The sequence below is a fragment of the Durio zibethinus genome, chromosome 6, assembly GCF_047325235.1.
Source record: "Durio zibethinus cultivar Kanyao isolate XHJ-2024 chromosome 6, ASM4732523v1, whole genome shotgun sequence".
In the NCBI taxonomy this organism is placed as follows: Eukaryota; Viridiplantae; Streptophyta; class Magnoliopsida; order Malvales; family Malvaceae; genus Durio; species Durio zibethinus.
In genome coordinates this window covers 34,227,987-34,247,848 of record NC_143167.1, presented here as the reverse complement: position 1 = coordinate 34,247,848, position 19,862 = coordinate 34,227,987, and the positions used below count along the sequence as shown (strand labels likewise).

Below are 19,862 nucleotides of genomic sequence, written 5' to 3'. Positions count from 1 at the left end.
CTTACTTTAACATTAATCTACACATTTCTACAAAAAAGAAAAAAAATCCCATTAATTCTTTTTTACCCTCTGCAATTCATATATATATATATTTAAAGTGATTGGAAACTGGGGCTGTCGAAACATGACGGTAAGAGGCTAGCTAATCGGTGCTTTATCATTTTTGGCATGCTACAGATCATGGGGACCTTCATTTGCCTATTGGCTGATGCAACATTCTCCTATTCCATTGTGTTAGCTTTAAAGGGACATCGCTAATTATCAGCCTAAGCTTTTGAAATGGTCATTTTCTGATATTTCAATTGCTACTACGTACAATATTGTCTTCATCATTTGCGAAATATTGAATTCATAAATAGAGGAATTTTTACGGTTGATTAATGTTTTATTAAGGTTGAAGCAAAGTATTATTGGATTGTCACAATAATAGCCAATGCTAAAAGTACATCACATTTTGTTTGAGTCATCTCATCTCTTGCGTATATAAGATAAAAAAAGGACTTTTAAAAACTACCAATGAGTTTGCAGCTGACAGCAAATGCATGAAATCTCCGTGCTATGTCAGGCACTGGCATTGACTAAGCTATCCAACGAAGAAATTATTACTACTAAATAAATCGACAACCTTTTTCTCCCATTTCTTTAATTTTTGAATTGTTCGTGCTTTTATATTCTTGACTATTTTCACTTATTATAGACTAATTTTAAATTAAATAGTTAAATAATATTAAAATTCAAGTTTTATTTGTTTTTCTTATTTATTATCATGATTTTTATATCTGTTAAATTTTTATTATTATGATCATATATTTAAGTTAAGTTTTTTAAAGTATAATAAATTGTTTGCAAGTTAGATGGTAAACCAATTGTGTGAAAAAAACAATAATAATAAGGGTCGTATTGGCTTTTTCATATGAAAGAGTCAGAAAAAGTCAAGTTTCCTGAAGTTTTTATCCAGCTTGAAGACCGTATCATATATATCGCATACCAAGCCACCGCTAACTTGAGCATTTGCTTAACCCCGCTCTCTCTCTCTCTCTCAACTTCTCTTTGTGCTTTGCTTGAATTTGTGAGATCAGATCAGGAAGTGGTTTCAATGGGAAGAGCTCCTTGCTGTGACAAAGCCCACGTGAAAAGAGGGCCATGGTCATCTGATGAAGATAACACTCTCAGAAACTACCTTGAGAAATATGGGACTGGAGGCAATTGGATTGCTCTTCCCCGCAAAGCAGGTCTCTTTCCTCTCCTGTCATCATCATCTCTACTTCTGTCTTAAACCTTGGAGTTAACGCCAATGATGATTTTCTTTTGAAAACAAGGCGAAGATTATTGTTCATGACATATTTCTTCAAAAACTTTTGCAGGATCGATGATAGCTTTTACATATATATATCTATCTATATGTATGTATGTATGTATGTATGTATGCATGCACGTATATATTTTCTTTCTGTTTGATGATAATAAATTTCTGTATTTTAGGTCTTAAACGCTGTGGCAAGAGTTGTCGGCTAAGGTGGCTTAACTATCTCAGACCAGACATCAAGCGTGGAGGCTTTACCGAGGAAGAAGATAACATTATATGCTCTCTCTATTGTAGCATAGGAAGAAGGCAAGTCACTTCAATTCTTAATTGTTTAGTTACATTTCTCTCTCTCTCTCACTGTCTCTCTTTTTAATTTTTTTTATGGTTTTGATTATATATATCTGAATAACGTCTTGATACTGTGTTCTCGGTTTAGGTGGTCTGTTATAGCGGCTCAACTGCCAGGAAGAACTGACAATGATGTAAAGAACTATTGGAACACCAAGTTGAAGAAAAAACTATTGGCAGGAAAAATCAAAGGACTCGACAAAAACAGCAACAACGAAACTATCGCTGACAGCTCTACCTGTAATATCATCTCAGGGCAATTTTCTGGCTCAATTCCTATTGAAGCTGAAGCTCGTGCTAATGGGAATTCAGATTGTTTGAACGCAAATGGCAGTACTACATCTCCTTACGTGACAGATATGGAATACCAGCAAAATTATGATTATCCAGGACTGATTTTGGACCAACTTGATCAGTTTCTTCTGCCAGGGCATATGGAATATAGCACGAGTACTGCTAATAACAATTACAGCATGTCATCTTCTCAAGAAGTTTCAAGTCTTTCCAGTTCATCTTCCTTTCTCTTGGAGAACAATTATGCTGCTTGGTCTAGCAATATTGGAGGTGCTGAAGATAGAGGAACCGTACTGGACATTGATTTTAAGGGCCCTCAGTATATTTTCAATGGCTCTAGCTTTCAAGATAAAAGCAGTGAAGTTGCTCCATGCTTTGGGTTCTTTTCTTCTACAACATCGCTGGCTAACAGCACTTATTGACCCTAGAGTAGTCGATGCATATAAATGGCTAGAATTCATCCAAAATGAAGATGGGAAAAAGTCTTTTTTAAAAGATGGTAAATTGAATGAAGTAGTAGAACCAGGGGACATAGTGGAGACAATAACTTTTCAAAAGTTATAATACGATGTTTAGTAGGCTATTTTGATATGGTGGAAAATTGGAAATGTTCAATGTAACTGATACGAAAAGTTAAACTAGTGGAATTATGAAATCATCAGCAGAAAGTGAACCAGTCACGTGGGTTGTACTATTTCCTACTATAATGTTTATATTATTTGGCAGTGGAGCCTTATAGTTTTACTATAAATGTAAAAATTTGGTTTATAGTTATGGTGAAATGTTCATGAACTTGAGGAAGCGCATGCAGTCAGCTAGGGGAATTTGTGAGTACTATTAGCTTTTTCTGACTGGTCAGTGGTCACGAAAGTTGCGGTCGTTGAGCCAATTCAAAGTTGAAGAAAACGTCTCCAATCTGACATGACGATGGCCATATCATATATAGCTGATGCATGAGACAGCTCTCTCACTCTTCTTCTTTCGTATCTGAACTTGATTTTTCTTCTTTCCTTATCTAAACTTGATTTTTAGAATAAATTTTTTTTTTTTCTGGTCTTTACAGTCTTCGAAATCAGCTGGTTTATATGTGTATATATATACACACACACTGAACCCTAGATCTCCCTAGTTTTACAATATGTGATGAACAACTTCAAACTTTAGGGGTGAACATCATTAATAACATACGATATTTTCTTGTTTATATAGTGCTGTGTTGCAGGCGAACTGAGATTACCTCTCTTGAATTGACAATGTTATATCTCATTTGATTAGGCTGATCACTATCCAATTACCTTTGAGAGCTGCAGCGTGCTCAGCACGGAAATAGCCCTTTAAAACCCATCGCATCATTTGACACTGGCTTAAGGCCTTTCAATCATAGCATCTTTACATTGGCACCATCAATTTAATTACGTCCTATATGAAAGTTACACATTTGTTGCAACATCTATTCCTAGCAGTCGATTGTTTTCATAAAATTTGACAAATCTTTTCATTGAAAGACTCTAAAACTCTATTTTTTTCATGAAGAGGGAAGAGAGTTCGATTATATGCCACAAAATCAAGATTTTTGCAATAAATAGCTGTCAAGTAGGTAGCTAACCTAGACATGAAAAAGAAACATTGGAAACCAATCAAAGGCATCTTTCAACAGTCAAGTCGTGAATTATGGCCTCATAAAGGATCCCAGAATTTCCAAAACATTTAAAGCACAATATTATTAATTATAGGAAATGCGATGCTCGCGAAGTAGTCTTGCCATTGGCTTCATTATTTCTAGCATTTCAGTTAACACTTCTACTAGAAAAATGGTGACCATACAACAATTTTCCAGATACTTCGCCTCGAGTCAATGCTGTAGACCCAACTCTTTTCAAGCGCCTTCCCCCACTTCGATGTTGAATCCTGTTTCCTTGAACTTTCCCAGCATTTTCCACTCTACGTTAAAACATTCAATATAGAACAAAATAACTTCAACAAAAAGCAGAAAAAGGATTTTCTTTACTTTTTTTTCTATTTTTGTTTTTTGTGGTATACTTCTTGAATTGGTTTAATTTTAAAAAATTATTAATTTTACTATTGATTTAAGTGGTTTTAAAATAAATTTTCTTCTAATTTTTTAGAATTAATTTTACTATTAATTTGCCGCATATTTTCATATTATTATTTTTATTATAATTAAGATCTATTAGAAGATTATTAATTTTATGGAATCTGATAGGGTGAATATTCAAATGCCCTTATTTTCAAGCTTAGCCTACCCTTCAGATTTAGCTTTGGTTTTGCATTAATTATTTTAATGCTTTTGATTAAACCACGTACTCACGCATTCAGACGTAGAGTACTTTAACCATAAATATAAATATATATATATATATATATAAATCTTTTCCATGTCCAATCTATCAAGGTCCTGGGCACAAAACCCAGAATTCTAAAGCATGTCTGAACCCATGTGTTTGAAAATTTTGCCGTAGTTGAGAATATTTTAATGCATCTATTCACCATGTGAATTTGACTCTTTTAAGCAGCCATTGTATGAGTAGATTCCACAAGGCATTTATATAGAAGCTTTAGTTATTATGGCTGTCAAGCATTTTCATCATGGCTTATGTAAGCACAAGATCTCTTTCAACCATGCATACAAGTCTAGGGTTGCCTTTGATCATTTGAATTAAAAAAAAAAAAGATTGCAAATTTAATATAAATTATATATTGTAAAAGACATGTAAATATGATTTTTATGATTATTTTTAAATTCATGAATTTGTTTGAAATAAATCGCCTGAATTACATGTTCAGCCTTACGATCTAAGCTATAAATTTATGAACGACCTGAAGTGTGTTATCGTTTGTCTCCGAGGAATAATCAAATTTTCTAAAACAAACATCCAGTTAGGTTACATGCATGATGGGAATCTCAAAAAGCTTGATTCAATCCCTTAGCTGTACTTATTGGATGACTCCAAGTCAACTAAAAAAAATCTTATGTTATTTTGTTCTCTGGTTGTATGATTTTCTCTTGTCTCTTTTACAAATCAATTATATGTCGTCCCCCAATTTGAAATGTTTTATCCCTTTTGATAAGTCTTTGTATATACTTTTTAAAGTCAACTTGACTGGAAATTATCATGGAAAAGAACCTCAATTACATCTACCATGGGGATGCCACTGATAAACTTGCAAAAATGAAAATGCTTTACCTAATTTTAACTCTGGATTGAATTTTAGAAAGAGTATTCAATTTAAAATTAATTGGTTATAAATTAAGAGTCGTTCTTTTTATATTTATATATATGTTCAGATTACTTTTAATCTAACATATGTGAGATATCTTTTATTACTTCAATACTTCCCTTCATGCGTATAGATAATGAACTATCAAGTGGCATGTTCTTCATGTGTAGGCATAATGAAACAGAGGTATCTTGCTAGCTCTAATATCATATTAAATTTTAAAATAAGCATTTAATTTAAAATCATTTGACTACAAATGAAAAGATCTTTATTATATTTATGTACACAGGTTAATTTCAATTTAACTAATATTGAAATAAAAATAAAAAAAATCTTATGTCTATTAAATTAGATGTATCTCGAATGCATAAATATAATAAAAGTTTCTTTCATTATAATTAATTGATTTTAGATTAGATGTTCAGCATAAAATTTATGCTCTGTTCACATCCTTTAAAAGAAATAAATCAGAGTTGAGCAAAATTAGAATCAAGATCATGTAAGTTGGTTACTATATAAATATATTTTTTCTTATTGGAGAATTAGTTATTTGGTTTACTTTGCAAGAGATTATAGAATTTTCCAGTTTGGTTTCTGATGCAAATCATGCTATTTATATTATTAGTTTTGCTTGAAGAAAAACTCTTGTTTCAGCAACAAAAGAAGTTATACAAATCAGGTGTACTACCTTGCAGATGGACTAGTAATGGATTCAGTGGCAGTGCTAAGAGAATAAACTTCAGGCGAATTGTATGGTCCAATATTGTAAATCACTTCACTGAACCCTTGTCTTCTTTCCCTGTTGTGAGACAACTCCATGGCCAAGCATTGTTTTAGCTCTGTTAACACCAAGCTCATTGAAGCTCTATTGAAGGAAGTTGGTGTTGTGCATGCCATTGCCACTTCCAAAGCTTTCCAGACAGAATTCGCATCAAATTCTCCATGCAGCCTTTGATCAACAATACTTCCTATATCCCCACTTTCAATCAGAGGACTCACCCAATGAACTATGTGGATTGATTCATCTTTCTTTATGATTGCATGCTGTCCAGTAATCAGCTCCAACAGCACCACTCCAAAACTAAAAACATCACTTTTCTCATTTAACTTCCGAGAATTGTAGTACCTAAACAAATGGAAAAAATATCAAAAACCTTCATATAAAAATTTGACAATTTCCTTTCTTCAATATCTGCTTTTTCACCCATGACTGATCTTATGCAAACTACAAGCGCTTAGTGAATAGGAAGTTAGCGTTAAACATTTATCCTTAGATGGGAAATAAAAAAGGGGGAAAGGAGACACTTACTCTGGATCTAGATAACCTGTGGTGCCCATAACTGTAGTTATTACATGACTGTGGCTATCATTGGGAAAAGCCTTGGAGAGACCAAAATCTGCTATTTTTGCATCCATGTTTTCACTTAAAAGGATATTAGCTGTCTTTACATCTCTGTGAATTATGGGTGGTTTGCATCCATGATGCAAGTACTCTAGACCTGCAAATCAAAACTAATCATCCTGAATTCATGTACCTTAAGCCCAAAATGGCATTAAGAAATTTGATTTCTGCAGACAAACTTAGTCTGAGATGGAGGCTGACCAATGAGCATAAAGATACAGTTTATGGGAAATTGGAGCATATATTTTCACTACTGTATTAAAGGTAATCTGAAAATTGTTGAGTGCATGCATATATTGATTTACAAGCTTGGAATTTTTTTTATATTCTCCTGTTTATGCTTAACCAAGAAGTTGAATCAACATTGTTTTGACTTTTGACACAGTGCAGTGGGGGTAACTGTACAAACCTTGTGCTGCATCTATTGCTATCCGGAGTCTCATTTCCCAACTCAATCTATTTGAATTTTTATCTGCAAGGGTTAAGTTGTCACATAATCTGATAATCATCCCCATGAGGATCAATTTAGACTGCAGGATGAAAAATAGCCTTAAAAGATGCAGGTTACTATGACATGAAATAAGGATACATGAGAGGTAATCCTTCAAATTGCCATTAGCCATATATTCGTAGATGAGTGCCATATTGCTTCCATCATCACAATATCCAATGAAGGAAGCCAGATTCCTATGATGAACTCTCATCAAAAGCTCAGCCTGCAGATTAAAAAAAACTCATAGGACTTTTGACAATATCCAATTAATGGTAGAGGCATTTTCACTTCTTGAATTCAATTCTTGACAAGATACGAAGCAAACATTAATATTTGGGCAAAGTATTTATCATTCTCCTGATTAGATACATACATTTTATTGGATTTCTTGTAGGGTTTAGTTTTATCAGATTGTTTTGTTAACCACAGAAAGAAAGCAATGTGAGAAAAATCACATACCTCAGTCTGGAACTCTTTTGACCCTTGGGTTGAAGAAGGAGAAAGCATCTTTACAGCAACTTGAGTGCCATCTTTCATGTGTCCACGATACACATTCCCAAATCCTCCCTTGCCAATGACATCTTGAAAGTTGCTAGTAATGTTTAAAACCTCAGCATAGGTAAACTGCCGATTCTTTGATGGCAATGGTCTTCCCTCACCATTGGATGCATCAGCGTCTGCCAGGCAAGTGCAGACAGAAACATAGCTTTAGAATACAGAATGGAATTTTATAGAATTCGTATAGCAGAAAGTTAGATCTTGATGAAATTCAAGCCTGAACAAGGATTCTATATGAAAAAACTTAAAATTACTTGATTTTCGTTTCCTTCGTAGTCTCCACAACATAATAAAACCAACTGACACCATCAAAGCCGATAACACGGATGCAACTATTGGAACAACAATTTTCTTCTTGTTCTTGCATGAACCTGAGCTACAAAGATTCTGTTCATCCACTCTGGAGTCAAGAAAACAATGTGGTTAGAATATGTTCTACATGTTAATATCTTCCTTTACTACATTGCTTTGCACTGTTAAGCACCAGAATTTAAGCACTCTTTTCCTCCTAAAGAATAGGTAGTGGCATGTCAAAGAAGATAAACAAGGCATATATATCGTGGCAGATATCGAAATACAGACCTCAGGTTAAGAAATCCTGCTTTTGATCTCTCTAAAAGCTCTGTAGGAACATAACCTGACAGCTGGTTGCCTTCTAGGTTCCTACAAAGGCACAACGTAAAATTATTGTTAGAACTTGTTCTTCATCGTTTGCTATTACAGTCCTAATGCTCCATAACTTACAGGAACTTGAGAGATTTAAGTTCTTTCAGAAACTCAGGAACTGGTCCAGATAATCGATTGTTTGACAAATCCCTGGCAGAAAATGTTGCATTAGAAACATTGGGTGCTATGAGAAAGTGCTGTTCAGGATCAGTGCAGAAATATAATTCAACAGTATGACAGCTATGACATGTATACTTACAGGGACTCCACCGATGAGAGGTTACCAAATGAAGCAGATATCGTGCCACTTAATCCACTTGAAGTCAAGTTACTGCTCTCATTGAAAAATAAGAAACTCTTAACAAAAAAATGAATTTCACGAGGGGAAAAGGATATTGCAAGAAAACTCACAGAGATATTATCCGAGGGGGAAGTGAAACACTGTAGTTGCATTCCACTCCTTCCCAGGTATAATTCTTTGGTCCACATGGATCCCCCACCCAGCCTTTATTTACTTGATATGTTCTTTTGATATCAAGAACAGCATCAACTGTGAGAAATGATTTATTAAAATGTATAAGCAATTCAAAACCCATCAAAAACATTTATCCATGGATGTTTTTGTATAGTTGAAATTTTGATTAACCCCAAAACATTATAGCAGGATAAACCTGCTATCAACATAGCAATAGTAGCTAAGTTAATCGGCCTAAAGCAGAACAAGGCAACTAACCAGAAATAAATAACTGGTGAATAATTAATCAGTCAATACATCTCAGCTAATCCCTCTTTATACAAAAACAAACCTAAGGTAAGTATTGCATTCGGTACAACTAAAAAATGCTAGAAAGCATACCGTCTTCAGAAAATGTTGGCAATTCATCCAGTTGTTTGGCCGTGTAAATCTCAATGGCATTCAGAATTGGTGGAAGGGTTGCATCTCCCGTTTTATGAATAGAAATCCGATGTTCTTTCCCTGTAAAGGCTTCTGAGTTAGATATGGTGACTGCATACAGGAAACGAGGAACAAAAGGTCCAAACATTAGGGAACCATTCCAGGATATATTGAACTTTCTTGTTTGGTTTTTCTCAAGCCGCTGGAATTCAGCAAAGTACATGTAAACATAAAATTTACTAGCATCTGCATCAGCTGTCCACGATAATTCCAGTTGATCACTACCATTACGAGGCATTGCAGCAGTGCTCATGACTTCTAATGGAGCTTTATATCCATTTTCATTACTGTTAATTGCCGAGAAGGTGCTAACTATATTCCAAGACGGAGAGTAGTAAGGAGACCAAATTCGATCATAAATATCATCTTTGTATCGACCAGTTCCATTTGTATACCCAATGTCCAATCTTTTGAAGAGTACTAATGAAACAGTGTTCCCAAGTTCTGTACCATAAATTGAACTACTTAGTGGCCTAAGCTCCAATGCTGATATAAAAGGAATTCCAAGACCTTTGTTTACGAGGCAAACACTTATAGTTTCCGATACTGCAGCACTGATAATCTCTGTCGTTACTTCATCAGAAGCATTGCTAAATTTGACAGATGACCAGAGATTAACATCAAGATAAAGATCAAATTCTGGGAGCTTATCGTCACCATCATAGTTTCCATACAAGAACGAGGCTCTGATCAAAAATAAACCTCTCTTTCCAGCTGCAGGTGCCAAGGTGTAACAGTTCTTGTTACCATGTGGAAAACTTCTAAGATCTGAAAGTGGCTGAGGTAGATTTGGATTGTTTGGGTATGCATACTGGGAAGAAATGTTCTTGTTGATCCCAGTGTCTATGTAAGCACCATCTGATGAATAACTTATGCCAGTGTCAATGTCTACGAAGTTGAAATTCTCAGGTGAGCCACAATCAATGCTTATGTATCCTGAAGAAAAGAATTTTCCATGATTTCATTAGAATGAACTTGTTTTTACTTTCTTTAAAATCAACAAAAGCTTCAAAAATTGACTTGGAAGTTGATCTACTACATTCATCCATCAACTGTAACACTGAATCTAATTCTAAACTTCTTAATTATAAATTTGTTACAAATTAAAAACAATTCTCTAGCAAAAGACAAGTTAAAAGTGAAACATCAAAGAGATTTAAACAGAATTCTATCCTAACCATCCTTCCAGGAAAGTTCAGTAATTACCTGTTTGGAGTTGCCCATGAACTACAACAACAGCAGCAAGGGAGAGCAACAATGGAGTAAGGAAACCAACAGACATTTGCCTTTGTTTCTTGAGGCCAATAGGACTAATGCTGAAAAGTGAAAAGTATGAAGACAAGCTTTAGAAAAGTATGGGAAGCAAGCCCTTGGTGGATATCGAACAAATTATTGGCTTTTCTTAAATTTTTAGTTGAATTTTCAAAGTCATATCCTGGCTGGGGATTCAATCATTTCCACTGAAATAGTCCCCCCAGTATCACATTAAAATAAGTTTCAAAGTTGTTGAATTTTGACCTTTCCACCATATTGAAGTAAAAACTAAAGGCGGCTTAAGCATTTAATCCGTATTATCGAATTTAAATACTCAGTATCGTACAAAATGAATTCGTCCAATTGCTAACAAGTGGTGATGTTGCAACTATCAAAATCATACAAAATTGGTACACCATAGTAGTACCACAAAAAGTCAAATAGTGGAGCTTGTTTGTATATAAGGTAGGAAAACAGCCATGTGACCCATGACAGCGAACTAATTGGTCCAATTATTACTATAAATAGTACTAGTATTAGTTTGACAGCAATCGCTGACTAAACAACAGTTAATTATAATTTTTTATATTTAAAATTTGAAAAATATATAAATTAATATTAAAAAATAAAATGTATCATTTGTACATTAAACTTTTAAATAATGTATGATTTTAATTCAAATTATAATTTTGTTAATTTAAATTGCTATATGATATTTAATTAATATAATCTTATTACATGTATGTTATTTGTTTAATAAATGTGTTAATTATTTTATAAAAACTTTATGTATATGTCACGTCGATAATATATAACATACAGTAATTAACCAAATTTAGATAATTTTTATGATTCAAGTATAAAAATATAATTTTTAATTATATTCAAAATAATATTTATAATATATGTGGTAAATTTATAACTTGACAATATTTATCAAATATTACATACATAAGTTGATATAGTTAATGAAATTAAAGTATGAAGTAACATGAGACATAATTTAAAAAATTAGAAAAAAAATTATATATTTTATTTATTTAAGTATCAATCTGTACATTTTCTTTTAAGTCCAGATATTACATTGTAATTAATTCTTACAAAAAATTATAAAAAAGTGAAAAACCCTAAAGAGTAAATATGTAAAAACACAAGGGTATTTGAGTAATAGCAGTGTAAATTCCCGCCAACATGCTTATCTGGGGTCTTATTTCAAACACCTTTCCTCTAATCATCGCTTTCCATTTTCGATTTCAGCTGAGCCATCGTTCAGAAAAAGGATCGTCGCCATGGTAAAATCAAGTTTCTCTAATCCCTAGTTTTCTCCTTTTCTTCAGTTTTCTTCTATTTTCTTTCATTTTCTCAGCCGCCAAACATAGATTGTCCAATTTTGGTTGAATCTAACGTTGTCTTAATTAATGCTATCATATCCTTTAAATTTCCTGCGAAATGCTCGAAATGTTTTAAGATTTGTACTTTTTCAACTGTGATTCAGTCTAAGAAACGAGGCCTTTCGATGGAAGAAAAGAGGGAGAAAATTCTCCAGATATTTTATGAATCCCAAAGCTTCTTCCTCGTGAGTATATCAGCTTTTTTTTTTGAAAATTTGTTGTTTGATATGTCTAAATGCTGACCATATTTTTAATTTCATGCATTTCTTTAATGATTTTAGCTTAAGGAGCTTGAAAAATTGGGCCCCAAGAAAGGGGTAATTACCCAATCTGTTAAAGATGTTGTGCAAAGTTTAGTGGATGATGACCTTGTTTCAAAGGACAAAATTGGAACATCCGTAAGTACAAATCTATTGTATTACTACTCTGAAAATTAATATGTTAATTTTTCTGTATCTCTATATGATTGATTGCTCTTATGATGAAATTCTAGGTATACTTTTGGAGCCTTCCAAGCTGTGCTGGAAATCAGGTTGTTTTGTTTTCTAGCATCTTTTTCTATCTTAACATAGTTTTCATCTCAATATTGATGTAAATTTTTGCACAGTTGAGGAATGTGCATCGGAAACTCGAATCAGATCTCCAAAGCAGTAAGAAGAAGTTGTCAGAACTTGTTGATCAATGTAATGAACTAAAGAAGGGGCGTGAAGAATCTGTAAGTATCTTAAGCTTGTTCAGTGATTTGGGATTTCAACTTTGTTTCTAGGGATGGTTGTTGGTATATAATATCTCAACATTATTGTGCATTTACCAGGATGAAAGAGAGGAGGCCTTGGCTGAATTAAAAGCAATAGAATTGAAATATAATGAGCTTAAGGTTGGATTACTTTGTATCTTTTGTTTCCTGTATAAGAAAATTGTATGTAGAGGCGTATTCGAGTTTGTAACTGTCTGGGGTCTAAATTTCTTAGGAGGAGATGGGACAGTATGCAGATAATGATCCAGCTGCATTTGAAGCAATGAGTTTAGTGCTGGTTTTGCCTTGATGCTTGAGTGATTGTTTTCTGTCCTACACCTGTCATTTATGAGATTCAGCATCATTTATGTAGTTCAATAAACTCCCACCTCACTGATCATTTTATTTAATCTTGGCAGAGAAAGCAATTGAGGTTGCCCATGGAGCAGCTAACAGATGGACAGGTTCTTTGTTCTTACCTTTTGCATAATATTGATTTCCTCTTCCTTTTCCCATTTATATGCTGCACTTAATACGTGTGCAATTGAGCTTATACTGTTATGCACAATATTGTTGGTTATTTTGATTAATTTTGGGTGATATTAAATATGTTTCGTAACAATTACGGTCAAAACCTCTGCAGACAACATCTTCACTCTGCGGCAGTGGTGCTCAAACAACTTTCCTGAAGCCAAAGAGCAGCTCGAACATATGTACAAGGAGGTATGTTGCTTAGTTTCCTTTTAAGCATATGAACAAAGTTATCAAATGTCATATGACATGCAAATAACTCCACCACCTTCTCTGCAATGGTATCCCTTCTATTTATGCTGTCTTCAACAGTACCTCTAGCGTGCACAAACTTGTACCTCATTTGGTTTATTTGTTTCAAATCCAGTGGGAAATGCTCAAATCCGAGTCACTGACTGTGAATTAGTTCCTGTAGAAATTTGTTTGTTTTGGGGATTCATGACATAGAAAGTAGACACCTCTCTCTATGACTGCCTTAACACGGCATGTACCAAGGCTTTGTGGGCATAGAATCAATAAAACTGAAATTTTTTTTCTAAGAGCTTTTTCTCTGTTTTGGCCACTGCTCAATAATCAGACTGAAATGCAAATTCCAGATTACATTTTTCAGAGCAACCGCTCTCTTTTCCTTATTATTAACATATGCTTGTTTAAAAGCTAGTCCTGTTGTTAGACTTGTTTCTGCTTTGTGCAACTAAGATATTGCTGTTCAAATCTTACTACAGGTAGGAATTACAGATGATTTCGACTATGTGGAATTAGCACCAGCCATTCCACTCCGTGCGGTTGGTGATCAGATGCTAGAAGGATCCGTAAGTGATACCATGTAGACTATCTTTCTCTTAACTATCATCTTTTCCCCAACCTTAAGAAATGCTGTCTTGATCAAATGTTCAAACCATAAGTGGCCAAGGTGAAAATAGGTTCATCTAAGGCTTAATTGGTGTAAAATGACTTGAAGTTGATCATAAAAATAGAGCATCACTTGTTCAATTCCGGGTTTGACTTTGTAGAAACAAGAAAATTCCTTGATGATTTACTCATTTTAGACTAAATTGCTTCTCGATTTTCAGAATGTGTTCGTTTTCTTAGTTTTCATTTTGCTGTACAAGAACAAGAACTTTGCATCTTAATCTTTCATTAAGAAGGAAATAGTTATTAAATTAAAACCAAATTGCTATAAAAATTCATTATTTATAAAAGTTGATGAATAGATTTATCAACTTGCAATTTTGGTGTATCATCAAACGCATAGGTCCAACGCATATGCCAATAGATGCAGTGAATGTACAGCCAAAATTGTGGTGGCATGTATTGTTGGGGGTCCTTTCCATCGCACGTTGATTTGGCAGGTCAAACTCCAAAGCAAGGGCAGAAATCAAAATCCTCTTTGAACTTTGAAAACCACAAATGACATAATACATCAATGGAAACAAATATTCTACCCAAACTAAGCAATACCTGGAGTCTAGGGAACACAGCTCAACAATACCTGGAGTCTGAACGTGCAGTCATCATTTATCGTACACGTGGCACAATCAACAACGAAAAGGGGGGGGGGGGGGGTGTGGGGTTCACGGCCTTGTTAATTGTCTCACGGCATTGGAAGCCAGAGTGGCCGTTTCTTCGTAAAGATTGTCAGTTTCTGGCCTCTTTTTAAACCCCTCCGCCCAAACCCGAAGTCTAAAGTTTCAAAGCAGCGGTTATCAAAAGTTCGACAGAAGAAACGAACCCAAGAAAGAAAAAAAGGCTAGGATTGTAGCTTGAAGATAGGATGGAGATGTTAAGGGTTCAGGTTGCAGTAATGGCTATTTTTGCACTTGTATTGGCCCTGGTTGTACCTTCCTTCAATGCCCAAAGCCCTTCTCCTGCACCTCCTCCTACAAGCGATGGTTTGTTCTCTCTATCTGTTTTTGTTTAAGTCACGGAAGAAAAAGAAAACTTTATTATCTGTTTTTTCTTGGAGTAGAGTTATATCATATCCAGTAAAGAATTGTTGGTGTTTCTATTCTGTGGGGCCATGACACGGTTTATATGTTGATTTGCAGGGGTAACAGTTGATCAGGGGATTGCCTATGTTTTAATGCTGTTAGCTTTGGTGCTGACGTATATCATTCACTGACATCATGTCGAGACAGAGAACGACCAGATGGAAAATAATTCGTAATTGAGCCATGATAATTTACTCATTATTCAAACTCATTCTTTTCTATCCAAAATTTTGTTTTCTTCTTCATCTTCACTTGCTAGCTTGTAATTTTAATCTCTTTTTCTTTGCAAATTGCCAACTTGTTTCTTCACTATTTCCTCTAAAAATGAAAATTGCATGTGGGTAGCATGACGCAAAAGGTCTGCTCCTTCTCTTAAAATTTAAAAGCTCCCACCAAAACCATCTAAAGAATCCCCACCACGCTGAAGTCTCTCCTGCTTATACCCGACTAAAATATAAAGGAAACCCCCTAACTCACTCCAAAAGGGCAACGTTCGATTAGACTTTGGCGTTGAAAGATTAGATAATGCTAATCTTTTTATGCTAAACTATATACTCCACTACAATCTAATTGCTCTTTAACTTCTTTTTTTTTTTTTTTATGTTTTAGATGGAAGAAAGAAAAGGATGCATTGGTCGAATTCAACAAGTTATTAATTTTAATAAGGAGGAGGTCGAAGTGACGGCCACATAGCACTGAACAAGTGTCAATGTCACCACGTTTTATTCAGCCGAAAGAAACAAGGGTCGGCGCATTTTGCCCTAGTTTTCCTATTGCAATAGTTCAATTGTCACATTTGCCCTCAATTACCTGCACCGGTATATGACCAACACGCCTCGCAAAACCCCCCTAATCACGCCACGACTCATTATTGCATGAAATAGAGAAAATAATTGCATCACTCTAGGGGTTTACAGCCTGCCAGCCAGGACAGAGCACATCAATTGGGACTAAAATATCAAATGTTCCATAACCGAAAAATGAAAAACATCAAATGTTCTTTTCTAGATAATTAACAGTCAACTAAGAATTTGACATTACAAGGGAAGTAAAGATAGCTACAAGGACCCACGGAATAGAATTACGTGTTTATTGAAAGAGCAAGAAACGGAGAGAAGATAGGAAACAAATTCCAGGAAGCAGTGTACAAAGAAGGGGAGCTTCGTTTAGTTCATGCAATCTTTATGTACATTGTCTGTAAAACATCAAATGCACACAAATTTAAAAGAGTCGACTCAATAATACAATATGGCCTCTCTTTCGTGTTTTGCAACATGACCTGCAGTAGACGCAATAAAACCAGTTCTCTAGTCTCTACTAGATGCCTGCAGAGCAAAAAATTATAAACAAATAATTAGCATCAAAGAATGGTCCAATTATGCTGCAATGGTAAACTCCATCTGTAATTCCCCCAGATCGAACTGAACTAGAATGAATTACCTTAAAGTGCCATCTCAGCCTGCAATGCAGCAAGTTCATCTTCCTCAGCTGTGCGCTTTTGAGGAACAGGACGAGCTGGTTGCCTACCAGCAGGCACCTGCACTGGAGCTGCAGGAGCAGTTGTTGCAGGCTGAAGAAGCTGTTCTTCCAATTCAGCACCTTCAAGTTCTTCGAGTTCTGCTTCCAATTCATCCTACAGCATCAAAAGTTTTTGACCATTTTTAGATGTATATAAATGCTAAAAACATAGACTACAGCAGGAAAAAGAAGAGAGTGAATCAGAAAGTAAGAACCTCGTCAAAATCAGCTGCAGCTCCAATAGGAGTTGACAGTGCTTCCTGAATCTGTTTCATGTTCTCGGTTTGTTCATTAATCTCATCCATTGTTTTGTCAACATCATCTATATTCCTGTAAAGAAAGCCATTTTCAGTAAAATAGTGAGAATTAGCCATTGCCCATGCTTCATGAAGGCCCATGAATAAATGCTAACTTAGATAGCACAAGTTGCAAGTTAGCACACTTCAATAGTATGGAGAATGGCAATGCAAAGGGACAAAAACATGAAGAAAACCTTAAAAGCAATTTTTTTCCTAACAACAGAAATATATAGGTTACATACGTTGCTTTCTGCATTGCCTTCATTGCAGATGCTCCACTTCTCAATGCATCTACAGTCTCGGTTGTGGCTTTAGCACCTTCTAACATTATCATCTGTAGAAGTTGATATATAGCAATAAGTATGGTGTCATCAGAAACAGTAGCAAATTCAAAAAGCCTCTTAGGACACTGTTAAAACACTAAAAATAACAAATTCCAAGCTTACTTGATCATGAATACGAAGCTGGAAGTTTCCAAGTTGTTCTATTTGCTGTTCATATAGTCTCTTTCTCTTCAAGCACTGTATAGCCGCTGCATAAGAGTAGCATCAATGAGTACTAAGAGTAAACAACAGAAATTTGGCAATCAATGTACACAACATGTTTTAAAATTAAGTCAAAATTAGATGCTAAAATTACATAACTAAACTATCTAAACTTTTTTCTACACGAGGACAAGATCTTTGATTGTCAAAAGTTCATATGACATGAGCACATTACAAATCAAAAATCAGAATCATATCTTCACACGCTAATGTTAATCCACATCAGAACATCACTTAATGTCCAAAGAACATTAAGAACTCACAGTTATTGTGAAACCAAACGACCTAAAAGACAAAGATGCTGTAAAACATTTGAGTGTTTTTTTTTTTTTTTCCTTTGGGGGCATTTCCACCCTTATGTGTTCTGTCCTTTCTTTTGGAAATTGAAATTAAAAAAAAATGGAGGGAGGGAGGGGGAGAATTATAACTGAAGAGAACCAGCAAATTTATAAAATAAATACTAAAGAAATATGAATAATTATCATGAATTTCCAGCATAAAAAAGCAATAACCCATCAAATGATACTGCTGCAAGACAGAGTTTTATATCCTTTATCACATATTTATATACAAGTATAATGAAACCAAACATGAAAACTACTATGATTCACAAAGTCAAAAGTCAGCCAGTTCCATTGAAACTTGATATATAATTTTTCAACTGAGAAAATCCTGGAAAACTAGGAAAAAAATAACTATTTCTGCATATACATTGGAACTATACCTCTCTTGTTTCTCCCTTTGGCGAATTCCTTTGCCTTTTCAACCTCTGCAGCAGCCTTTTTCACAAGTACTTTTTCCTTCTTCTCTAGCATTTCAAGGGTCTACACGATGGAGATCAATATAAGGTTGAGTTAAGCAAAATTTAGAAGAGAAACAATGTAATTCAATCAATGGAAACAAGCAAACAGTCCTATTTGCAATTTGCGGCACCACACGAAATAAAAGTTGCAGGAATTAGTATTATGATTATATTTTGGAGTTTGAAAGCATACCTAATACAAAACCAATATGCCCAAACTTCTAACCTTATATAAAACGATCATACTCCATCTTGATGTCAAATTTTAGGGAGCTCAGCAAGGAATATGTATACACAATAAATTTTGTATTATAAGTGTAAGAAACAAATTCCATGTATTAATCCATTTTCATGCTCAAAAAACAATTACATTTACTGCAAAATTTTTAACTCAAAGTCGTCAACCAAAGTGGCCAATTTTTTGAAGATAGACTGCAGAAATAAACTCCACTTCATATATTTTAGCAGGTAATTTCATTTCTTCTTTTTGTGTACGAAGTGAATCCACTTCAACTATTTATAATGGAATCAAACAATTTAAGAAATCACAAAAAGGGTCATCATATTATTCCATAACCCGTCAGCGAGTAACTTAGTTCTTTCAAGCAAATCCCAACCAATTATGAACCCATCGAATTCACCAACGGCAATTTTCAAGTTCCACAATTCGCACAACGCAAAATAAATCCAATGCAAATAACTGATTTCCCAATCAAACATCAAAAGATACAAAATCGAGAATATACCTCATTTAATTTGTCTAACGTGGTTAGAGCATTTGTTTCCTGTTTGGGTTTCCCGAAAAGCCGGTTAAACATGGTTAATTCTTTGCGATTAAACCCCTGATCTTCTGTTTAACAACAATCACCAATACGATTAGATCAAAAGAAACATAAATCCATCACTCAAAAACAGAAAAAAGAAAATTCAACCAAATAAAATTAGCGTTAAAAAATATGTTGCAAAAAGGGGAGAAAAGCACTAACCTGTAAGATTGAGAAATTATGGATGTGGGAAGCTGAGAGAGGGAGAGAGATCTGGGGAATTCTTGGAGAAAGATTAAAAAGGGGAAGTGGGATTTTTTTTTGGGTATTCTCCCTAATCGTGTTGTGTTAGAAGGGAAGCTGCAATTGCATTTGCCCCTTCTTCTATACGTTGAAGTTGTAGACTTTCCACGTGGCGTCCACTTGATCGCTTTTGTGCAGAATGGGCCCCACTTCCGCCATTTTTGTTGTAATAGGCAGATAACGGCGTCGTTTCAATGCAAAATATAATCTATTTATAATAATAATAATAAACCCGAAGAAATCGGCAATTGCTTTTTACTTTGGTCACATTTAATTGAAAAAAAATTAAGAATGCAAAATTTAAGGGAAATTTTGTTATACATTTTTTAAAAAATATTGTTATACGTTTAGTTTAGCATTATTCAACATTGTTGAAAGTAGTTTTTTATTTAAAATTTGTTTTTAATCAATTTCACTATTAAATAATAAAAAAATTTCAATCTAAAAATTTGGTTTTCAAATTCAA

At 34.4% G+C, this 19,862-nt stretch overlaps 4 protein-coding genes across 6 annotated transcripts; 2 read left to right on the top strand and 2 right to left on the bottom strand.

Annotated features, from left to right (window-relative positions):
* The first annotated feature begins 1,027 nt into the window (after positions 1-1,027).
* LOC111284504 (transcription factor MYB8-like) lies at positions 1,028-2,501 on the top strand. Its single transcript, XM_022873169.2, has 3 exons — positions 1,028-1,232; positions 1,483-1,612; positions 1,743-2,501. Exons 1-3 carry the CDS (start codon positions 1,097-1,099, stop codon positions 2,368-2,370), a joined length of 894 nt encoding a protein of 297 aa, XP_022728904.2. The 5' UTR covers positions 1,028-1,096; the 3' UTR covers positions 2,371-2,501.
* Positions 2,502-3,643: 1,142 nt separating this feature from the next.
* Positions 3,644-10,699, bottom strand: LOC111285549 (putative LRR receptor-like serine/threonine-protein kinase At4g29180). Of its 2 annotated transcripts, XM_089763203.1 has the most exons (13): positions 10,469-10,699; positions 9,164-10,198; positions 8,719-8,857; positions 8,567-8,638; positions 8,386-8,457; positions 8,224-8,304; positions 7,896-8,041; positions 7,543-7,760; positions 7,180-7,306; positions 7,000-7,062; positions 6,498-6,687; positions 5,877-6,314; positions 3,644-3,889 (listed from the first exon to the last, which is right to left on the bottom strand). In XM_089763203.1, exons 1-13 carry the CDS (start codon positions 10,542-10,544, stop codon positions 3,736-3,738), a joined length of 2,811 nt encoding a protein of 936 aa, XP_089619329.1. In that variant the 5' UTR covers positions 10,545-10,699; the 3' UTR covers positions 3,644-3,735. The 2 variants fall into 2 exon arrangements, with proteins under 2 accessions (XP_089619329.1, XP_022730781.2); XM_022875046.2 differs by lacking the exon at positions 3,644-3,889 and having other exon boundaries at positions 5,775-6,314.
* ATMND1 (Mnd1 family protein) lies at positions 10,576-15,410 on the top strand. Its single transcript, XM_089761608.1, has 14 exons — positions 10,576-10,592; positions 10,855-10,926; positions 11,691-11,808; positions 12,012-12,092; positions 12,189-12,305; positions 12,401-12,439; positions 12,515-12,622; positions 12,722-12,784; positions 12,879-12,930; positions 13,063-13,107; positions 13,287-13,366; positions 13,900-13,986; positions 14,430-15,066; positions 15,223-15,410. Exons 1-13 carry the CDS (start codon positions 10,576-10,578, stop codon positions 14,448-14,450), a joined length of 900 nt encoding a protein of 299 aa, XP_089617734.1. The 3' UTR covers positions 14,451-15,066; positions 15,223-15,410.
* Positions 15,411-16,146: 736 nt separating this feature from the next.
* LOC111286768 (vacuolar protein sorting-associated protein 32 homolog 2) lies at positions 16,147-19,443 on the bottom strand. Of its 2 annotated transcripts, none has more exons than XM_022876955.2 (8): positions 19,316-19,443; positions 19,076-19,179; positions 18,252-18,351; positions 17,429-17,514; positions 17,225-17,316; positions 16,899-17,013; positions 16,606-16,798; positions 16,147-16,490 (listed from the first exon to the last, which is right to left on the bottom strand). In XM_022876955.2, the coding sequence occupies exons 2-7, from the start codon at positions 19,145-19,147 to the stop codon at positions 16,607-16,609; spliced, it is 657 nt and encodes a 218-aa protein (XP_022732690.1). In that variant the 5' UTR covers positions 19,148-19,179; positions 19,316-19,443; the 3' UTR covers positions 16,147-16,490; position 16,606. The 2 variants fall into 2 exon arrangements, with proteins under 2 accessions (XP_022732690.1, XP_022732691.1); XM_022876956.2 differs by having other exon boundaries at positions 19,076-19,176.
* Between the last annotated feature and the right edge of the window lie 419 nt (positions 19,444-19,862).

Bases quoted from the DNA above. Each gene is read 5' to 3' on its own strand.
- LOC111284504 (XM_022873169.2), top strand. From the start codon at position 1,097: ATGGGAAGAGCTCCTTGCTGTGACAAAGCCCACGTGAAAAGAGGGCCA. The intron at 1,233-1,482 runs GTCTCTTTCCTC...TCTGTATTTTAG, and splicing joins TGCTCTTCCCCGCAAAGCAG to GTCTTAAACGCTGTGGCAAG. The intron at 1,613-1,742 runs GCAAGTCACTTC...TTCTCGGTTTAG, and splicing joins TATTGTAGCATAGGAAGAAG to GTGGTCTGTTATAGCGGCTC.
- LOC111285549 (XM_089763203.1), bottom strand. From the start codon at position 10,544: ATGTCTGTTGGTTTCCTTACTCCATTGTTGCTCTCCCTTGCTGCTGTT. The intron at 10,199-10,468 runs GTAATTACTGAA...TCTTTTCTTCAG, and splicing joins TCATGGGCAACTCCAAACAG to GATACATAAGCATTGATTGT. The intron at 8,042-8,223 runs GTCTGTATTTCG...TCTTGACTCCAG, and splicing joins GCAGGATTTCTTAACCTGAG to AGTGGATGAACAGAATCTTT.
- ATMND1 (XM_089761608.1), top strand. The intron at 11,809-12,011 runs GTAAAATCAAGT...ACTGTGATTCAG, and splicing joins GAAAAAGGATCGTCGCCATG to TCTAAGAAACGAGGCCTTTC. The intron at 12,785-12,878 runs GTTGGATTACTT...TAAATTTCTTAG, and splicing joins TGAAATATAATGAGCTTAAG to GAGGAGATGGGACAGTATGC.
- LOC111286768 (XM_022876955.2), bottom strand. From the start codon at position 19,147: ATGTTTAACCGGCTTTTCGGGAAACCCAAACAGGAAACAAATGCTCTA. The intron at 18,352-19,075 runs GTATATTCTCGA...TCCATCGTGTAG, and splicing joins CGTTAGACAAATTAAATGAG to ACCCTTGAAATGCTAGAGAA. The intron at 17,515-18,251 runs GTATAGTTCCAA...ACTCTTATGCAG, and splicing joins CAAAGGGAGAAACAAGAGAG to CGGCTATACAGTGCTTGAAG.